Source organism: Trachemys scripta, chromosome 1 (assembly GCF_013100865.1).
Source record: "Trachemys scripta elegans isolate TJP31775 chromosome 1, CAS_Tse_1.0, whole genome shotgun sequence".
Taxonomy (NCBI): domain Eukaryota; kingdom Metazoa; phylum Chordata; order Testudines; family Emydidae; genus Trachemys; species Trachemys scripta.
Genome location: NC_048298.1, coordinates 190022467 through 190038737, shown reverse-complemented (window position 1 = coordinate 190038737; position 16271 = coordinate 190022467). Strand labels below are relative to the sequence as shown.

General features: G+C 45.9%; 1 protein-coding gene across 8 annotated transcripts in view; it reads right to left on the bottom strand.

Annotated features, from left to right (window-relative positions):
* The window catches only part of IGSF5 (immunoglobulin superfamily member 5), a 62572-nt gene that overhangs the window by 34622 nt on the left and 11679 nt on the right, over positions 1-16271 (bottom strand). For 5 of the 8 annotated variants that reach the window (XM_034753032.1, XM_034753040.1, XM_034753066.1 and 2 more), the window contains exon 2: positions 8977-9055. The exons of 1 other annotated variant lie outside the window; for it this stretch is intronic. In XM_034753032.1, the coding sequence (XP_034608923.1) occupies positions 8977-9055 (79 nt within the window). Of the gene's footprint in view, positions 1-4562; positions 4686-8976; positions 9056-15429; positions 15697-16271 lie in introns of those variants that run through there. 2 more of the 8 variants (XM_034753057.1, XM_034753048.1) reach the window with 2 other exon arrangements.

The window sequence follows — 16271 nt, the reverse complement described above, 5'->3', positions numbered from 1 at the left end:
CAATAGCTAGAAATCAGGCTGAAACCACTAACCAGTTTTACATGCTCCATTTACAGCAACCGTCATCAGATTATCATGATTTCTGGTCATTACTGACTATTGCCAGTTGTGAATCACTAACTTAAGTGAAAAAGACTCTGTATCCTTAACAATTCTCTGAGCCACCAAACATTCTGACCCAGGGTTTTTCTTGTGGATTGCGACCTCACAAACATACGTGACAGAACTAGTCTGCTTATTAGTTAGCCTTTGAAATATGAAAAATCTTTACCCTTTTTTTTTCTCTCTGTCCCGTGGGGCTATACAATTTCGATATATTGAATTCTGAGCGTTAAATTTTCAAGGCTTTGTGTGAACTTTAGATGATTGATTGCAACTGACTTTAATAGCTATCATGAGGTTCAAACTGTACACAACCATTTTTAGAATTCACTACAGAAATGTGATTTTTCCCAAACCCTGAGTTATATAACAGTCCAAAAAAACCTAATGGGTTTTCAACACAGTGCGCAGGAACTTAGCAACACAATTCCCATTAATGCAAATAGATCCCTGTACACCCATACTTTATTTCTTAGCCAGTGATCCTAGTCCCTTGTTATAGCAGCAGTAGCAGGGGGGGAAGGGTGCATTAAAATTTGGAAAGGGTACCTGGAAAATCGGCTTGTTGGATAAACTGGAGAAATAATAGAATAATACCCCATGGATCAAAACTTAGCACAGCTTTATTTAGCACATTCCTAGGTTACAGTGCCTCTGGCTTAAGTCCTGTACAATTACAGGTTCATTCAGATTTAACAGAAACTTCAGCTCTTCAACCCTCACCTACAGCTGGAGCTTATACAACAAAAAGTACATTTTAGAACTCACTGGACTCCATTCAGAATGACAAAAGTAGAGATCCAAGTCAATTATATGTGCTGGAGCAATGGAGTGTTGAATACTAATCTAATGTATCTGATTTTTGAATGTCCATTGTGCACATATTTGGGCATGAAACATTTCACAGAACTGATAGGACTTTCTATTGTTTTGGATCCTAAAATAATCAGTATTCCCTCCAATCCTAATTTACCTCACACTGGGAAGTATTTTTGTTTTGTAGTCTTATCTGCCTGAATAGGCATGTAGATTCCCTATTCAATGTATGGCAACAGTTAGGTGCCTAAGGGCTGGTCCACACTAACCCCCCCACTTTGAACTAAGATACGCAACTTCAGCTACGTGAATAACGTAGCTGAAGTCGAAGTATCTTAGTTCGAACTTACCGCGGGTCCACACGCGGCAGGCAGGCTCCCCTGTCGACTCCGTGTACTCCTCTTGCGGAGCAGGAGTACCAGCATCGACGGCAAGCACTTCCGGGATCGATCCCAGAAGATCGATTGTTTACTGCCGGACCCGGAGGTAAGTATAGATGTACCCTAAGAATGGAATCCACAAAAGCCAGAAAGCTGAACAGGGAGCCACCTAAGGCAATCAATCATAGGCAGCGGCTTCCTCTGGACCCGGGGGTGGTGCTCAACCCCCCGCTCCACCCCAGGCCCAGCCCCCACCTGACTCCTTCCCCCAGTTAAACCAGCAAATACAGAGCCATGCCATTAAAAAACTGGAGGAAACTATGGTTTTTATGTGTGATTTTGTAATCTTCTTGTACAGTATTTTGTGTATCACTTACAAATGTATTATGTTTTAAATTTAAAAAATAAAATGGAAATAAATGCATTCATGCCATCACACCTATTAGATTCCACATTAGTCACTTAACTTCAGCATGCACAGCCTATGTTTTCTCTACTTTCTCCTCAATGCTTCAGCTTTGACATTTATAGACACTGTCTTTTTGCTGTCTAGGAAGATTCATAAAATCAGTCTTAATTCAGTAAATATTTTGTGTTATTAAAGAAGTTAATGGTTTACCATCCCTGTGAATAAATCACCTGGGTTTCTGTATCTCATCTATGGTTACGAGATCATGTTTATAAGTGCCACTGAATCATAGACTAAAAATTCATCCCTTGATTCTCTGGTCTATGGCAAGATTGTGCCCTTGTCTTACTCAGCCGAGCAGGGCAGTAAGAGGAAGTATGCATCCCTTTAACTAACACAATTACATTTTAACAGTCCATGAGCCAGACAAAGCCCAGGATCTACGCTGCCTTATGCACACAAGGCCTGATCCAGTGCCTATTGAAGTCAATAGAATGCTTCCTGTTCTAACCCAGAGAACCTGCTTCAGGTGGAAAGTCCACTAAGGAGGGAGGATGCCACAAAAGTGAAAGTGGGAAGTGGTCACAACTGCCCCTCCACTGGGAGCCCATAAGACACCAACACAGCTCAGAAAGTGTCCAGTGCTACTCAGAGTGGAGATGTGGTCACATCCACTGGAGGAAGTGTTGATTTAACCTATCCCCACAGTAACTTAAAGCTGCCCTTCCTTGACAGAAAATCCCAAAACAGAGTGTAGATCAGGGTGAGCAAACTACGGCCCGGGGGCAGCATCCAGCCCTTCAGACATTTTAATCCGGCCCTCAAGCTTCAGACAGGGGGCGGGGTCGGCGCCTTGCCCCACTCCACACATGCCAGGGCTCTGTGCAGCTCCCGGAAGCAGCAGCATGTCCCCCGTTTCCCTCCTACACCTAGGGGCAGCCAGGGGGCTCTGCACATTGCCCCTGCAGCTCCCATTGGCCAGTAACCGCAGCCAATGGGAGCTGCAGGGGCAGCGCCTGCGGGGCAGTGCACAGAGTCACCTGGCCGCGTCTCCACATAGGAGCCGGAGGCAGGGCCGGCTCTGGCTTTTTTGCCGCCGCAGGCAAAAAAGCCACCGGCCGCCCCCCCTCTCCCCCCAGCGCGGCAGGGGAGGGCGGCCGGAGCCCCGGGGGAAGGGCGGTGAGCCCCAGCTGAGGCTCCGCTCTCCCCGGCGGCCGGGGGGAGGGCGCCGGGGGGAGGGTGGCCGGAGCCCTGAGAGGAGGGCAGTGAGCCCCGGTCGGGGCTCTGCTCTCCCCAGCGGCCAGAGCACTGGGGGGAGGGCGGCAAGCCCCAGTTGGGGCTCCGCTCTCCCCAGCGGCCAAAGCGCCGGGGGGAGGGTGGCAAGCCCGGGCCGGGGCTCCGCTCTCCCCGGCGGCCAGAGCGCCGGGGGGAGGGCGGGCGAGCCCGGCCGCCCCCCTCCAGGTGCCGCCCCAAGCACAAGGTTGGTGGGCTGGTGCCTGGAGCCAGCCCTGGCCAGAGGGAGGACATGCCGCTGCTTCCACCCAGAGCTTGCACCCCTTACCCTCCGGTGCCCCAACCCCCTTCCCCAGCCCTGATTCCCCTCCTGCCCTCTGAACCCCTCATCCCCAGCCCCTCCCCAGAACCTGCACCCCTAGCCAAAGCCCTCACTCCTTCCAACACCCCAACACCCAATTTCATGAGCATTCATGGCCCATCATACAATTTCCATACTCAGATGTGGCCCTCGGTCCCTGGTGTAGATGGTACCACTGCCTGCCCACCCACATTGTATTGCTTAGGGGAATCATTTCCCTACCCCTGGGCTCCTGAATCTAGGGACTGGTTAGACAGTAAAATGCCTTCTCCTGTATCTTCTGCCAAAACATTTTTCAGTCATTTACCTGTTGTTTCAAAGAGAAACTTCATCTCTTTGTTTTTTTAATTTTTATTATTTATTTTACAGGAGGACATAGGCCTAAATCAATATGAGCTCCCATTGTGCCAGGCAATGTAGAAACATCATAAGAAACAGCCCTGCCATGAACTCTGAACCTAAATAGAAAAGGAGGTATTCTTACCCCTATTTTTCCGATTGGGAACAAAGGATGTCTGTGGAAGAACCAGGAACTAAGCCCAGCTCTTCTGAGTTTAAGACTAATGCTTTAACCACAGGATTAGTATTCCTCTCTAAGGTACAGTGTTCCCTAATTCAGCAAATACACTTCAATATCAATTTCATCACCTTACTGTCTGAAAAATATCTTACATGTTCACTGAGAAAAACTGAGACCTCAAACTAAATTCTCGTTGCTTTTTTCAGGGAGTTATATGTTCAATTCTTATTAACACAAGTTCAGCACCTAGCTTCTCCCATACACCTGATGAAAATTCTTGCCCTGACAACTAGCCCCACTTTATTACACTCCACTGGAGAAAACTCTAAACCATGCACAATGCTCCATGAAATCATATTGTTTATTTGCTTTTGCGTGATAAGGTGTGGGTTAGTAAAGCTTTACATTGCCTTGGGCATATCAGTAGATGTTTGTTAAAGGATCAATCCTGATGAAAGTTCATAACAAGACTATTTCACTTAAGCCTAAGGGTGCAGTTCTGTACCTGGTGTTTCAGCCATCCAACCTTATCCAAATTTGTTCATAGTGCGCATCAATTGTTCTATGAATGGTTATTCCCCACTCTGTCGCACTAACTTACTGGAACAGGTATTATGGTTCCTTCAGAAATAAATGCTTTTCTTGTTTGCAGTTACTCAGTGCCAGTGGCAAATGGTGCACAAGTTAATGAGACATTTGTCTGAAACCCATCCCTTCCTACTATCATTTTCCTGTCCTCACCTGCTCTTCCTCTCATAGAAGGGGATCAGATTTTCAAATGGGTGCTTTGGCATCTGGAAAGGATTGAGAAGAAAGTGCCCATTTCTCCTTCTGCTCCCTCCACCACCGACTACACTCCTTGTCCTTGATAAATAACACATCAGAACACATTACAGCAAGGGATGGGGTGGGAAAAATGTCTTTATTCTCAAGTCCTCCTCATTAATCATTTTTTCTATCTCTGTTATGGTATTTTTAAAGCATTCCCACAGAGCCACATCTTTTTTCTTTTTATCTCCCACTGCAGATTCTCCCACATGCTGAGTCTTCCTTTCATCTGTCATATAAGAGGTAAGAGATGGAAAGGAAGGGGAATACTCCCTGTTTTTAGCAGAGGAGGGGGAGCTATACTCTCTCTCCACCGCCCCCTGTACACACATTCTCTCTCTCTCTCTCTCACACACACACACACACACACACACACACACACACACTCCTTAATTTATCTCCTGCTCAGCAACTCTTGCTTTCTGGACTGATGTCAAAGCATTGGTGGCCTCACTGGTGCGACCCCGCTAGTTGCTGGTTGGCTGGTAAGAGACAGGTCTCTGTAATGTCACTGGCTCAGTGCTTACAGCTTGCTGGGTGGATGCCAGGATACAGACCTTTGTGAGCTCACTAATTCATCCCTTGTGACTGGCTAGAGGCCTCTAGCTCAACATCTCTAGCTTGCTATGCTGGTGTCAAGGGCTATGCCACTTTGACATTACTGACTCATCTCTAGCTTTCTGGAATGATTTCAAGGCAGATGTTGATTAAGCATCTCTTATCTGCTGGGCTGATGTGAAGGAACATATTTTTCTGAGGTCAGTGGGTCAGCATCACTAGTTTAGTGGGATGATGCCCAGTTACTGGCCTTTGTGAATTACTGACTCAGCTAGGGTCACCAGATGTCCTGCTTTACTAAGATTGTCCCAGTTTGAAGGGATAGTCCCATCATTCTGTTAGCACCGCGGATTTGTTCCACCTTCACTAGAACGCCGAGACATCAGGTCACCTCCTCCACCCCAATGAGAACAGGAGGTGGACACAGGGAGCATCCCTAGTGCTGTGTCTTGTGTAAAGGTGAGAGAGGGGAAGAAGGGATCTGAGAGGGGTGGCTCAGGCACTGCTAGTGCTTTTTCAGGATAGGAAGCAAAATGAGAAACTGAGTAGATGGAGACGTGGCTTTTTTCAGAGGAGAGGGAGAAGAGCAGGCTCTGAGCCACTGCTTCTTTAAGAATAGAGGGAGAAACAGAAGTAAAAGCACCAGATGCAGAAGGAGGATTGGCTGGGGGCTGAGGGTTTCTACAAACCCAGGAGAGGAGCAGAGATGGGCCACCCATAGCATAGGGGCCTGCAGACAGGTAGTGGGGCAGCAGGCATAGATTTGGGGAAGGAGGGCAGCATTAGTTGCTTTCCAGAATAATTGATGTGTGGGGATTCATTGCTTTATTGGGGCAGAGCTTATTTATTGGATGGGGAGGAAAGGAGAGGGGAATGAGCGCTAGAGTCAGCTGATTGAATGTGGCTGCTTGAGGTGGGGTTGAAAGAAGAGAGAGGGAGGGAGTACGCTGAGAGAGGAAAAGGAGCATGTTGCTCTGCTGGCCCAGGCTGGAAGCTGATGATGACAAGTGAGGAGGAGCCAGACTCACCTGTTCTGGACCTGGACCTGTCACGGTGAGTGAGTGAGCAGGGGCAGTAGGAGGGAGTGGGAATGTCCAGGCCCAGGAGTTGGGAGGACTGAGGATGTGGGGGTAAAAGTAGAGGAATCAAAGCAGAAGATGGGAGGAAGATCCTGGCAGAAGGAAGGCATCAGTTTTAGTGAGGTGAGGATGGTTTTTGTATTTTATCAACTGGTCACTTAGCAGGGGAAAGTGCCTTATTTTCTCCCCTACCTCCTTCCTGCTGCTGTGTAACTGTTCTTGGTTTTCACTTTGTAAGCCTGGTCATGCTAGCCCAGCACTCCTAGCTGGCTGGGCTGCTGGGGAAGCGCAAGTCTCTATGAGATAACTGAGTGAGGTAACCAGAGGTTAAAGCAGATCAAAGTGGAAGGGAGATGCTCCACAATTCTGGTGGCTTTATGTCATCACAGAGAGTGACATGTGGTGAAATGACACCATAGTGTCTTGTGTGAGAGACAGGACATAGAGATGATATGGGAATAAATGGGTGTGAAAGGTGTCTATGTCCCCAAGCAGCTGTCAAACAAAATGAGTGTGAGCATGTAAATGTGGTGCTGTGGGTGAAACCCGTGGGCGCCTTATCTTCTCCCCACCGACACACAACCCACTATGGAAAGCTCAGAGGGCAGAGGAACCGGACAGGGCCATTCTCTTTCTCCTAGATTCAATCAAGGAGCGGGGAAGCGTTTCCCATTTCCCCTGGAGGGGAGGGAGAGTTTAAAGTAGCAAGGTCTGCCTCTTTCCCTCTCAGTCCCCTAGGGAGAACCAGCAGGGAGACATATCGTCCTGTAGAAAATAATCCAGTAGAGGTAGCTAGGAGATTCCCAGCTTGGACAATTCTTCTTCTCCCCTCAGGTATTGGTGCTGCTTCACCTGCTGGTGGAAAGGCCTGGAGCCTCATAAATTCCCCAGACAGATACAGCTCCCCCTGTTGCTCCCAACTGAAATTCTGCTCCCCGATATGTCGTTTCCAGGGCCAGCCCACAACATTTTGGCACCTGAGGCAGGGAGCTCAAATGACGCCCACATGCCCCTTCGCTTGAGCCAAAACTTTCAAAGGTCTCAATTCTGCCTTCTTCCTGTTCTATTCCTCTCATGGTACTGCTCTGCTACCTACCCCAATAAAGGAGAACTAACAACTTAAAATGCCTTGTTCAAAAATGTTAAGTAACACTTAACTTTCAAACGCCTGAATAGCAAATGTAACTTTTCTTGTCTGCAGAGTAAACACTGGCATTTTTATCTGTTTCAATAATCAAAGTGGTGCTTTCCGTGCCTTCTTGGTTGCAAAGATTTGAACTGCTTCCTGCTGAAGGTCCACAGTCTGGGCCAGCTCATGCTCTATTGAGATGGTTGCAAGGCCGACCAGCCTCTCCTGTGTCATTGAGGAGCATAGATGTGTTTTTATTAACTTCAGCTTAGAGAAGCTGCGTTCTCCACTGGTAACTGTTACAGGAAGTGTTAGAAGTATGCACTGAGCAACAAAAGCATTTTGAAAGAGGGTGGTCAACTTATTTGTGCACATATATTCCAGAACAGCCTTTGGAGTTGATCCTGCTGAAATATATCTTGAAAGGACTTTCAGTTCATCACCTAAATCACTTGCATCAATATCGCACATGTTATCATGTGTCAACACTGTCTCTAGTGCCCTGCATTGCTGGCATAGGTCTTCTTCAGGTATAGTGAGGAATTTTGGAATATCCAACATCCCAAATATACTGCTGTGTTCCTTGAGCTGCATGAAATGTTCTTCAACTGACTGTACTGCACAATCTAGCACCTGGTTAAAGAATTCAACTTTGAATTGTTGTTTGGGGTCTTTGGGGAACATGAAGTTTTTCCACTTGCTGTGGCCCATGCAGTACAAGGAAGTCCCTCAGGCTACTGCTCAAGTGGGTCCACAGTCCTGGATCATCTAGACTTAAGGAACTAAACTCAGCAGCAGCTGTTTCTTGCGCCTCTACCACGCCCCTCTCTGATTTACACTTTTCTTCAGGAATGTGCATGGTTACATCCATTTGAGATGGAGATATGGATGCTGCAGTAGCTGCCAGGTCACTTGCACTCTGACTAACTGGAAAATCAGGCATCTCCTCACCACTCACATCTTCACTGGGGCCGGAAGGATCACTGTGAACATTTGTGTGTATGTATCTCAGGAGAGCGCCTTCCTGCTTAAATGGAAAAGCTTCCTTTGCCTTCTTTCTTTTTCTGAATGCTGCCCCAGAGGGGCGTTTTCCCCCAGTCTGGCACCTGAGACGGCCGACTCAGTTCACCTCATGGTAAGGCCAGCCCTGGATTTCCCCAGGCAGTGCAGACACAGGAGGAGGGGGAAGTCTCTGAGGAGCTGAGCATCCTCAACCTCTGGAGAGGGCATGGAGGGGGAACATTCTGCTTTCTGAGGAACTAATGCCTTCCCTCTGCCACGATCTTCCTTGCATCTGCTTCCCTGACTCCTCTACACCTTCTCCCTCTTCCCTCACCCCACTGTATCCCTTTCTAACACCTTCATACTGTGGTCCAGCCAAATTCATGATGCATTTTCGAGCTTGAAATGTAAAGCAATCCCTTCTAAGAAGATTTAATAAATTCATTCACTATTTGAAACATACATTTGATGCTGCCTGTAATAGATATTTACAGTGCTTTGAAATTAGTTTATAAATGGTGTCCATTATGAGTTATTTCATGAATTAGAAGTGTCCTACCTGTTAGTGAGGCAAATAGGATAAAAGTGACTGGGATAAATTTCTGGAGGTTATCCATTGGAGCATTTTCTCCTGAAACCTAGGACAAAAGGGCATGCAATTATCATTGGATAGTTATAAGGAAGCTACACAACATAGAATTGTTGAGGAAATCAGTAATGTATTGCTGCTGGTTTTTATAACGCTCTAGCATTTAAACATTTGTCCCTGTGTGTCCTGTACCACACACATGTTGAGAAGATTAAAGGTGTCAGGGAGACCCTTTAATATAATGAAAATGGATCATGGGCAGCTGGGAGAAATAATTCTGAGTTGTCTGCAATCAAATGTGTACTCGGAGTACATCGTCCTTGCTGCTGCTAGTGTTCTGGCAGACTAAAGAACTCTATGGTCACTCATGTAACTGTCCTCTCTAAAGTAATTGGACGGGGTTTGATTCATGCCTGAGGCTACCCATGGGATGTGTTTAATCAGTACAGCTCCAGGCTCCCTCAGTACATTTCCGCTCTGGCCAGCACCACACACTTTTAAAGCTATTCTGGCTGGCTCTGGGACCCCCAGCATAGTGGGTTTTGTGGGAATAGTGCTCCTCTGAAACCCCTTCTGTGTGGGCTTTGTGCCCCTGCGTGTCCTCTGCTAGAATCCACACTGGTTTCAAGCCCATTTTATTTCCTCACAACAAGGCTTGGCAGAATTTGAGTTTGGGGTTTGGTTTTGTAATTTTCATGGCTAATATCAATGTTTATTTTTAAGCATTTTTATTTGTATCAATTTAAATTTTCACAGTTGCACAAATTTAAATGTAAATTTTCAGAGTTCTGGGAAATTATGGGGGGGGTAACAACAGGGAGGGGCAGACAATAACTATTTAATGACAGTAGACATTGAGATTCAAAAAGTTAAAGCTTTATAACCGTTACTACACAGATTGTCAGTATCAGCTGTCAAAATATACAAAGTAAAGATCCTGAAACCAAACTCTAATAAGTTCTCAAGCAGCATTTTTCTTACTTGCCTATTGGTAAATTTTGCTTATTACCAATGGAAATATTGTTTTTCTTTGGTTTGTGTGTAATCAACATTTATTGACATTTACCAAATAAAAATCTGCAGCTTTCTAACCTATGCATATTGGTTCTGTTTCCAGAGAATTACTGACCATGCAAAATACAATGAATATTGGTTAAAACATGATTTTCGAAAGCACTGATATTAGTCTTATTACTGCCCAATACAGCTGCACACAAATCCCATTCACCTGTCAGTTATATATTAATAGTTTTGTTTCCCTGCAGTTACAATATCATCTACATTTCTTATATTCCCAGCTGTGACAGGGCTACAATATAGCTGATATTTGCATCTGTGCAGATAAGGTGACACTTGGCACACAAGGCAGCTACACAACCCTATCTCTATCCCTGCAGAGAACCAAGAGGAACTGGGAATACATCACGGTACTTTACTTCCCCCTACAAAAAATTGCTATTTTCTCTGTGCCCAATACAGTTCCTACTCATAACTTTTATTCACACAGTTCAACAAGACTCTCAGTGTGTTCTGTGTGGTGCCATTGATCCTGAGACTACTAGCTGCTGACTGACAGAGACAACAGGACACATTGAGCTGCGTTTCCTGGTTTCCATTTGTGCAGTCACAATAAAAGAGGCTATCCGTACATTAGGGTATGTCCTAATTTAATTTTTCTGCACTTTACTCTGGTCAGAAAAGACAAATAGCCCCACTCCCAAAAGCAAACTTCTGCTGGCATCCCAAAGAGGGCAGAGTTAAGGTTGTATGGATTGTCCTGTGTGAGAGTATAACCTTAGCACTGCATTTCCTGGGTCACATCTCCATGTGAGTCTGCGAGGCTCAACTCACAGAGACATACTTATGCTAGCTCTCCTCAAGCTAACCTACGAAAATAGTAGCGTAGGTGCAGTGGCACAGGCTATCCACCTGAGCATAAACCTGTCCAGACCCCGTGAGTATGTACTCAGGGCAGCTAGCCCATGCCACTACTTGCTGTTGCCCATGTTACCACGGCTACACTACTATTTTTAGTGCACTAGTTCAATGAGAGCTAGTGCAAGTATATCTACTTAACTGGGAATCACACCCCAGCTCCAAGTAGAGATGCTGCGCAATCCCAGTTTCCTAATAGTTGTAGTTTGTTTTATTGTAACCCTAATATTTATAAGGTGTACAGTAACTCCTCACTTTAAGTCGTCCTGGTTAATGTTATTTCATTGTTACGTTGCTGATCAATTAGGGAATATGCTCATTTAAAGTTGTGCAATGCTCCACTCTTTTGTTGTTTGGCTGCCAGCTTTCTCCACAGCTGGCAGCCTCCCTACGCCCCCCCCACCCCCCGCCCCACAACGCCTCCGGCCCACCAGCAGACCCCATGGATCAGCGCCTTCCCTCTCCTCCCCCACCTCCTGCCCGCGGCAATCAGCAGGCTTGCGGCGTTTTGGAGGCAGGAGGGAGGGGAGAGGAGCAAGGACTCGGCACGCAGGCTCCCCCTCCCTCCCCTGTCTCCCAAACGCCGCAAGCCAGCTGATTGCCCCAGGCAGGAGGTGGGGGGAGGGAGAGGAAGCCTGCGTGCCGAATCCTCGCTCCTCTCCCCTCCCTCCTGCCCCCCTAAACGCAGCTGATTTCCCCGGCAGGAGGGAGGGGGAAGGAGCGAGGACTTGGCGTGCAGGTTTCCCCCTCCCTCCCCTGCCTCCTGCCCAGGGCCAGCTCCAGGCACCAGCAAACCAAGCACCTGCTTGGGGCGGTACATTTTCAGGGGCGGCATTCCAGACAGCCTTTTTTTTTTTTTCTTTTTTTTTCTCCTTTCTTTCTTTTTGCACTTGGGGCCGCAAAAGCCTAGAGCCGGCCCTGGCAGCAGCAGCGCATCCTGCATGGGGGGCGCTGTGGAGCCGCTGCGGTTCACATCGGGGAGCAGCGCCCACACCTTATGGCCGGGCAGGCTCCAAGCGCGGGACACTCGGGCGCACGGAGCCGCCTGCGGGTGCCACAGGGCGGCCGCCCCCCAGCACTGCAGCTGGGGCTGGGCGAAGTGGGCTGAGCCACCCAAGGACTGCGGCAGGGCGGCCAGCAGCAACAGCAGGGCCATAGTGGGGACCGGTGCCCGGGGCGCTGCCGTGCAGGACCCGCATCCGGCTCTCCAGGGCTCCGCTCCCTCTGGGGCTGCCCTGCCCTGGCTCCTCAGCCCCCTTCCGGGTCCCGGCCGGTCCTGGAGGTGGGAGCCCTGGCTGGAGGGACCCTGAGCTGAGGCGCGGCCCTGGAGCCTCGCTGCTTACCCTCACCCTGCCAGCGCCGGACCAGCTGGAGGTGAGGGGGGAGTGGGCAGAGTCAGCACTGGGGAGTGGGCAGAGTCAGCACTGGGAGGGGGGGAGCCCAGGGCTGGGGCAGCAGGGAGTGTGGGTGGGGGGGAGAGCCCAGCTCTGGGGCTAGAGGGGGTGCAGATGGGGGAGGATCCCAGTGCTGGGGCAGCAGGGGGATGCGGGGAGAGCCCAGGGCTGGGGTGGGGGGGCAGCCAAAAAATTTTTTGCTTGGGGCGGCAAAAAACCTAGAGCCAGCCCCAGGCAATCAGCTGGCTTGCGGCATTTAGAAGGGAGGGAGGATGCAGTGTGGGAAGTAAAGGGGGAGGAGGTGGGGGGGAAGAAGGGGCGGGTTAAGGATGGGGGCTTGGGGGAAGAGGAGGAGTGGGTGGGCTGAGGGTTGAGCCCCCGGCCCAGGTGCTTGCAGAGTAGGGGAAGCTGCAGCTGCTGTGCAACGTGCTTCTCCTAGCCTACAGCACCTTCAGCCTCCTTGCCTGCCTCATTGTCTCCAGTGCCAGTGGGCTGTGCCTGTGTGGGGTAAGGCAGGGGCACCTCCTAACTATAGTACAGTACCTGTATTAAATTGCTTGTTTAAAATTGTTTAAAACTTATACCTGTATTAAATTACTTGTTTAAAATGTATATAATGCTTTTTGTCTGGCAAAAAAAATTTTCCCTGGAACCTAATCTCCCCTATTTACATTAATTCTTATGGGGAAATTGGATTCGCTTAACATCGTTTCACTTAAAGTCACATTTTTCAGGAACATAACTACAACGTTAAGCGAGGAGTTACTGTATGTCGTGGCTTGCACACTTTTCACTTTAGGGAATTAAACTCATGCATTCAGGAAGAGGATGAGAATGAAAGGACACTATTTTGTGGCCACAACCTTTACTCCCTGGAACAAACTTCTGTTGCCTTTAAATAGACCTTGCTTTGTGACACTTTTTTCAGATCCTTACTCTGGAACCTGTACAAATTAATAGCACAGCAGTGACATTGTGGGTTCCCTATAAAAATGGTTTATTTCTCCTTGCTTTTAAAAGCAATACTAAATGGGGAAAAAAGCTGGCATGACCATTTTATTTCTCTTGAACAAATCCAGTACCTTGCTATGTTACAGTAAGAGCCTGTATTTAAGGGACTGTATTAATAACCAATAGGGATTTAGTGATTATAGCTGTGTGGAAAAGGCAAATTTCTGCCTCAGTTGAATTTGTAGCACTTCCTAGGATCAAGACCCTTAAAGGAATGTGCAGAATGTATGTGGCTCCATTCCCCACTGGAACTATTTGTGCTGTGATTACCTCTTGCAAAATAGCTAGAACCCTGAAATCAGGTCCTGGCAGGTGAAATAAACAAACAAACAAACAAAATGCCTTTTCAGTTCATTTAATTGTAATTTAAAGGCTAGCTCGTTCTCACATTTTGTGTGGTGAAAAGTCCGTTATTAAGCAGCTGAAAAAGACAGGATCCAATTCCTAATAAAATGGAACTTTTCTCTTTCTTTTGCAGCATTTAGTCTCACCACACAAAATCTGGCAATGTTTGCATGTAATTAGCTCCAGTATTAATAGAAATAATAGAGGTAACTCTCCAGGCCAGGAAGCAAATCCAAAGTTATTAACTTGCACTTTCTGTTGTACCCATGCAACTAGAAAAAATTCCATGATTTCAGATTTTGTTTTCCTTCTGAATTGGAATAGAAACAAAATTATAATTTCCTGATTAATTAAATTTTCAAAAATGAAAATTCATTTCTGGTCAATCAAACTATTTTGTTTCAATAAAATCAAAGTGTTTCATTACAGTTTTGACTTTTTAAAAATTTTCTATTCTATTGCCAATTATAATAGAATATAAAATATAAAATATTGAAATGAAAAATCATTTTGAAATTGAAAATCAAGATGTTCTGTTCTGATAAGGGTGAACAAAATGTTTTGCCATTATTCAAATGCTTCATTTCATTTTTTTTCTATATGAAATGTCGATGAAATTAATACATTCCCACAGAAAGTCTCAATTTTGATAAAACAGCATTTTCAGCCAGCATACCAAATAGCTGGAAAACTATCAACCAGCTACTTGTATAACCTTAATATTGCATAGTCGTTAAGACTAAATTTTGCTTTAAATCTCTTGTTCTGGCAGATCCTGGGCCTGCTCCTGCACCTATTAAACTCAGTGTCAAAGATGAAGACTTTTAAATAAATAGGAGCAGGATCTGGCCCCCTACATTCATGTGGGGCCTGAGTCTCCAATGCTGTGAAATTTGTGTTTACACCAGTGCTGACTGGGTGTAAAATGTGCCTATTCCATTCTGGCAGCATTTTACACCCACTTTGCACCCACCATGTACTGAGGTAAATGACCCCATGTGGTGCAGAACAATGGAGAATCAAGGCTGACACACACAAATGAGTATGAATTGAAAATAAACATGGAGTTTAAAGCTTAGCTCAAGCTCCATACTAGCAACTGAGTGTAACATAAGGTTAGCTTTTGGTATTCTAGGAGCTTCTTAGTTGCTCCATGAATAAAGACTGAAGACATATAAAGAGAGGTTACGCAATGAACACTAAGGCTCTGATCCTGCACTGAGCCCTATATGGGAGGACCCATGTGCTCACAAGAGCCTTACTGAAGTCAGTGGGGCTCTGCGTGTTCTGTTCTGTTTTATTCTATAAAGGTTGTTGTGCCACACTCATCACCATAGTATTTGAGTGCCTTCCGGTAGTGCATTAAGTGGCGTTACTAACTTCTGTGGACACGACGACACACCCAAGCAGCACTCATTGCAGGCTCAGGGCCTAAGTTACAGCTGAAAAGTGAATACAAGAGCAACATGTTACCACACTCACTGTTCCCAGTGTTAGTGTTTTTTTAAAGCTGTATTTCAGACCCAATTCCTTATGCCAGAATATTTAGCAGTTAACTGGTAACACAGTTGGAAAATCGAAAGCCTTTTTCAAATGCCATTTCTAACCCCAGGAAATATTTTTAAAACTAACTCCAATTTAGATTGATTCTGATTAAATTATTTGATTTATTTATAAAAATACATTATAAAATCATTAATCCATTTTAAACTAATACATACAGATTATGTTTTCTTACCTTCGCAGTGAAGATTGTCTTTTAAAAGTCTTGGATAAATTCTCAGATAGTCTCACATGAACAAAAATCTACTATCAGTGGCACCTGGATGCACATAACTCCTCATACACACATACACACTGAATGACTTCAAAAGTGTTGATTTCTCTTTGCCAGTCTGCTGGACGATCTTAAAGAAACTGTTTCAGTGTAGTTTCTGTTCCCTGCTTTTCATGGCTGTGCTTTGCAGTGACAATGTAGTTGTGATAAGATAAGGTTAGATTCCAAAACCAATGTGCATATTCCTTTATTAATCATTAACAAGCACTGCGAAGAGAATTAAGTAAACGCCTATGATGTGGATCGAGGAACAAACTGCACATAAATCTGACCTGAGGGTGATGATACTGACTGCCATTACTAAGGCCTGCTCAGCGATATTGCCTAGGATGAACTATCAGATCATTCCAGTGTGAGCACTAGCACTTTTGTGATTATTAGTAACTCCAGAGTTACCCCCAGGGATTTGTTGAGGTTTATTGCATTTACATCAGAGTAAAGTAGAGCAGAAATTAGCCTTTACTTTGAAGTATATTTTTCAAAAAAGATAGTCAGAAAATTTCTCCTTTAAAATGTTTCTGATAGAAAATACAGTTTCTGCAAAATCAAAATTTTCCCTGGGAAAAATTTCAATTTTCCTGATTTTTTAAAAATTTTACATTGGGAAAACCTAAACAAAATCTAAATAGTAGGTCAGGGTGACCTAAATCAAAATATTTCTCACAAACTTTAAGGCCAGAAGGGACCATCATGATCATCTAGTCTGACCTCCTGCACATTGCAGGACACAGAACCTCACCCAC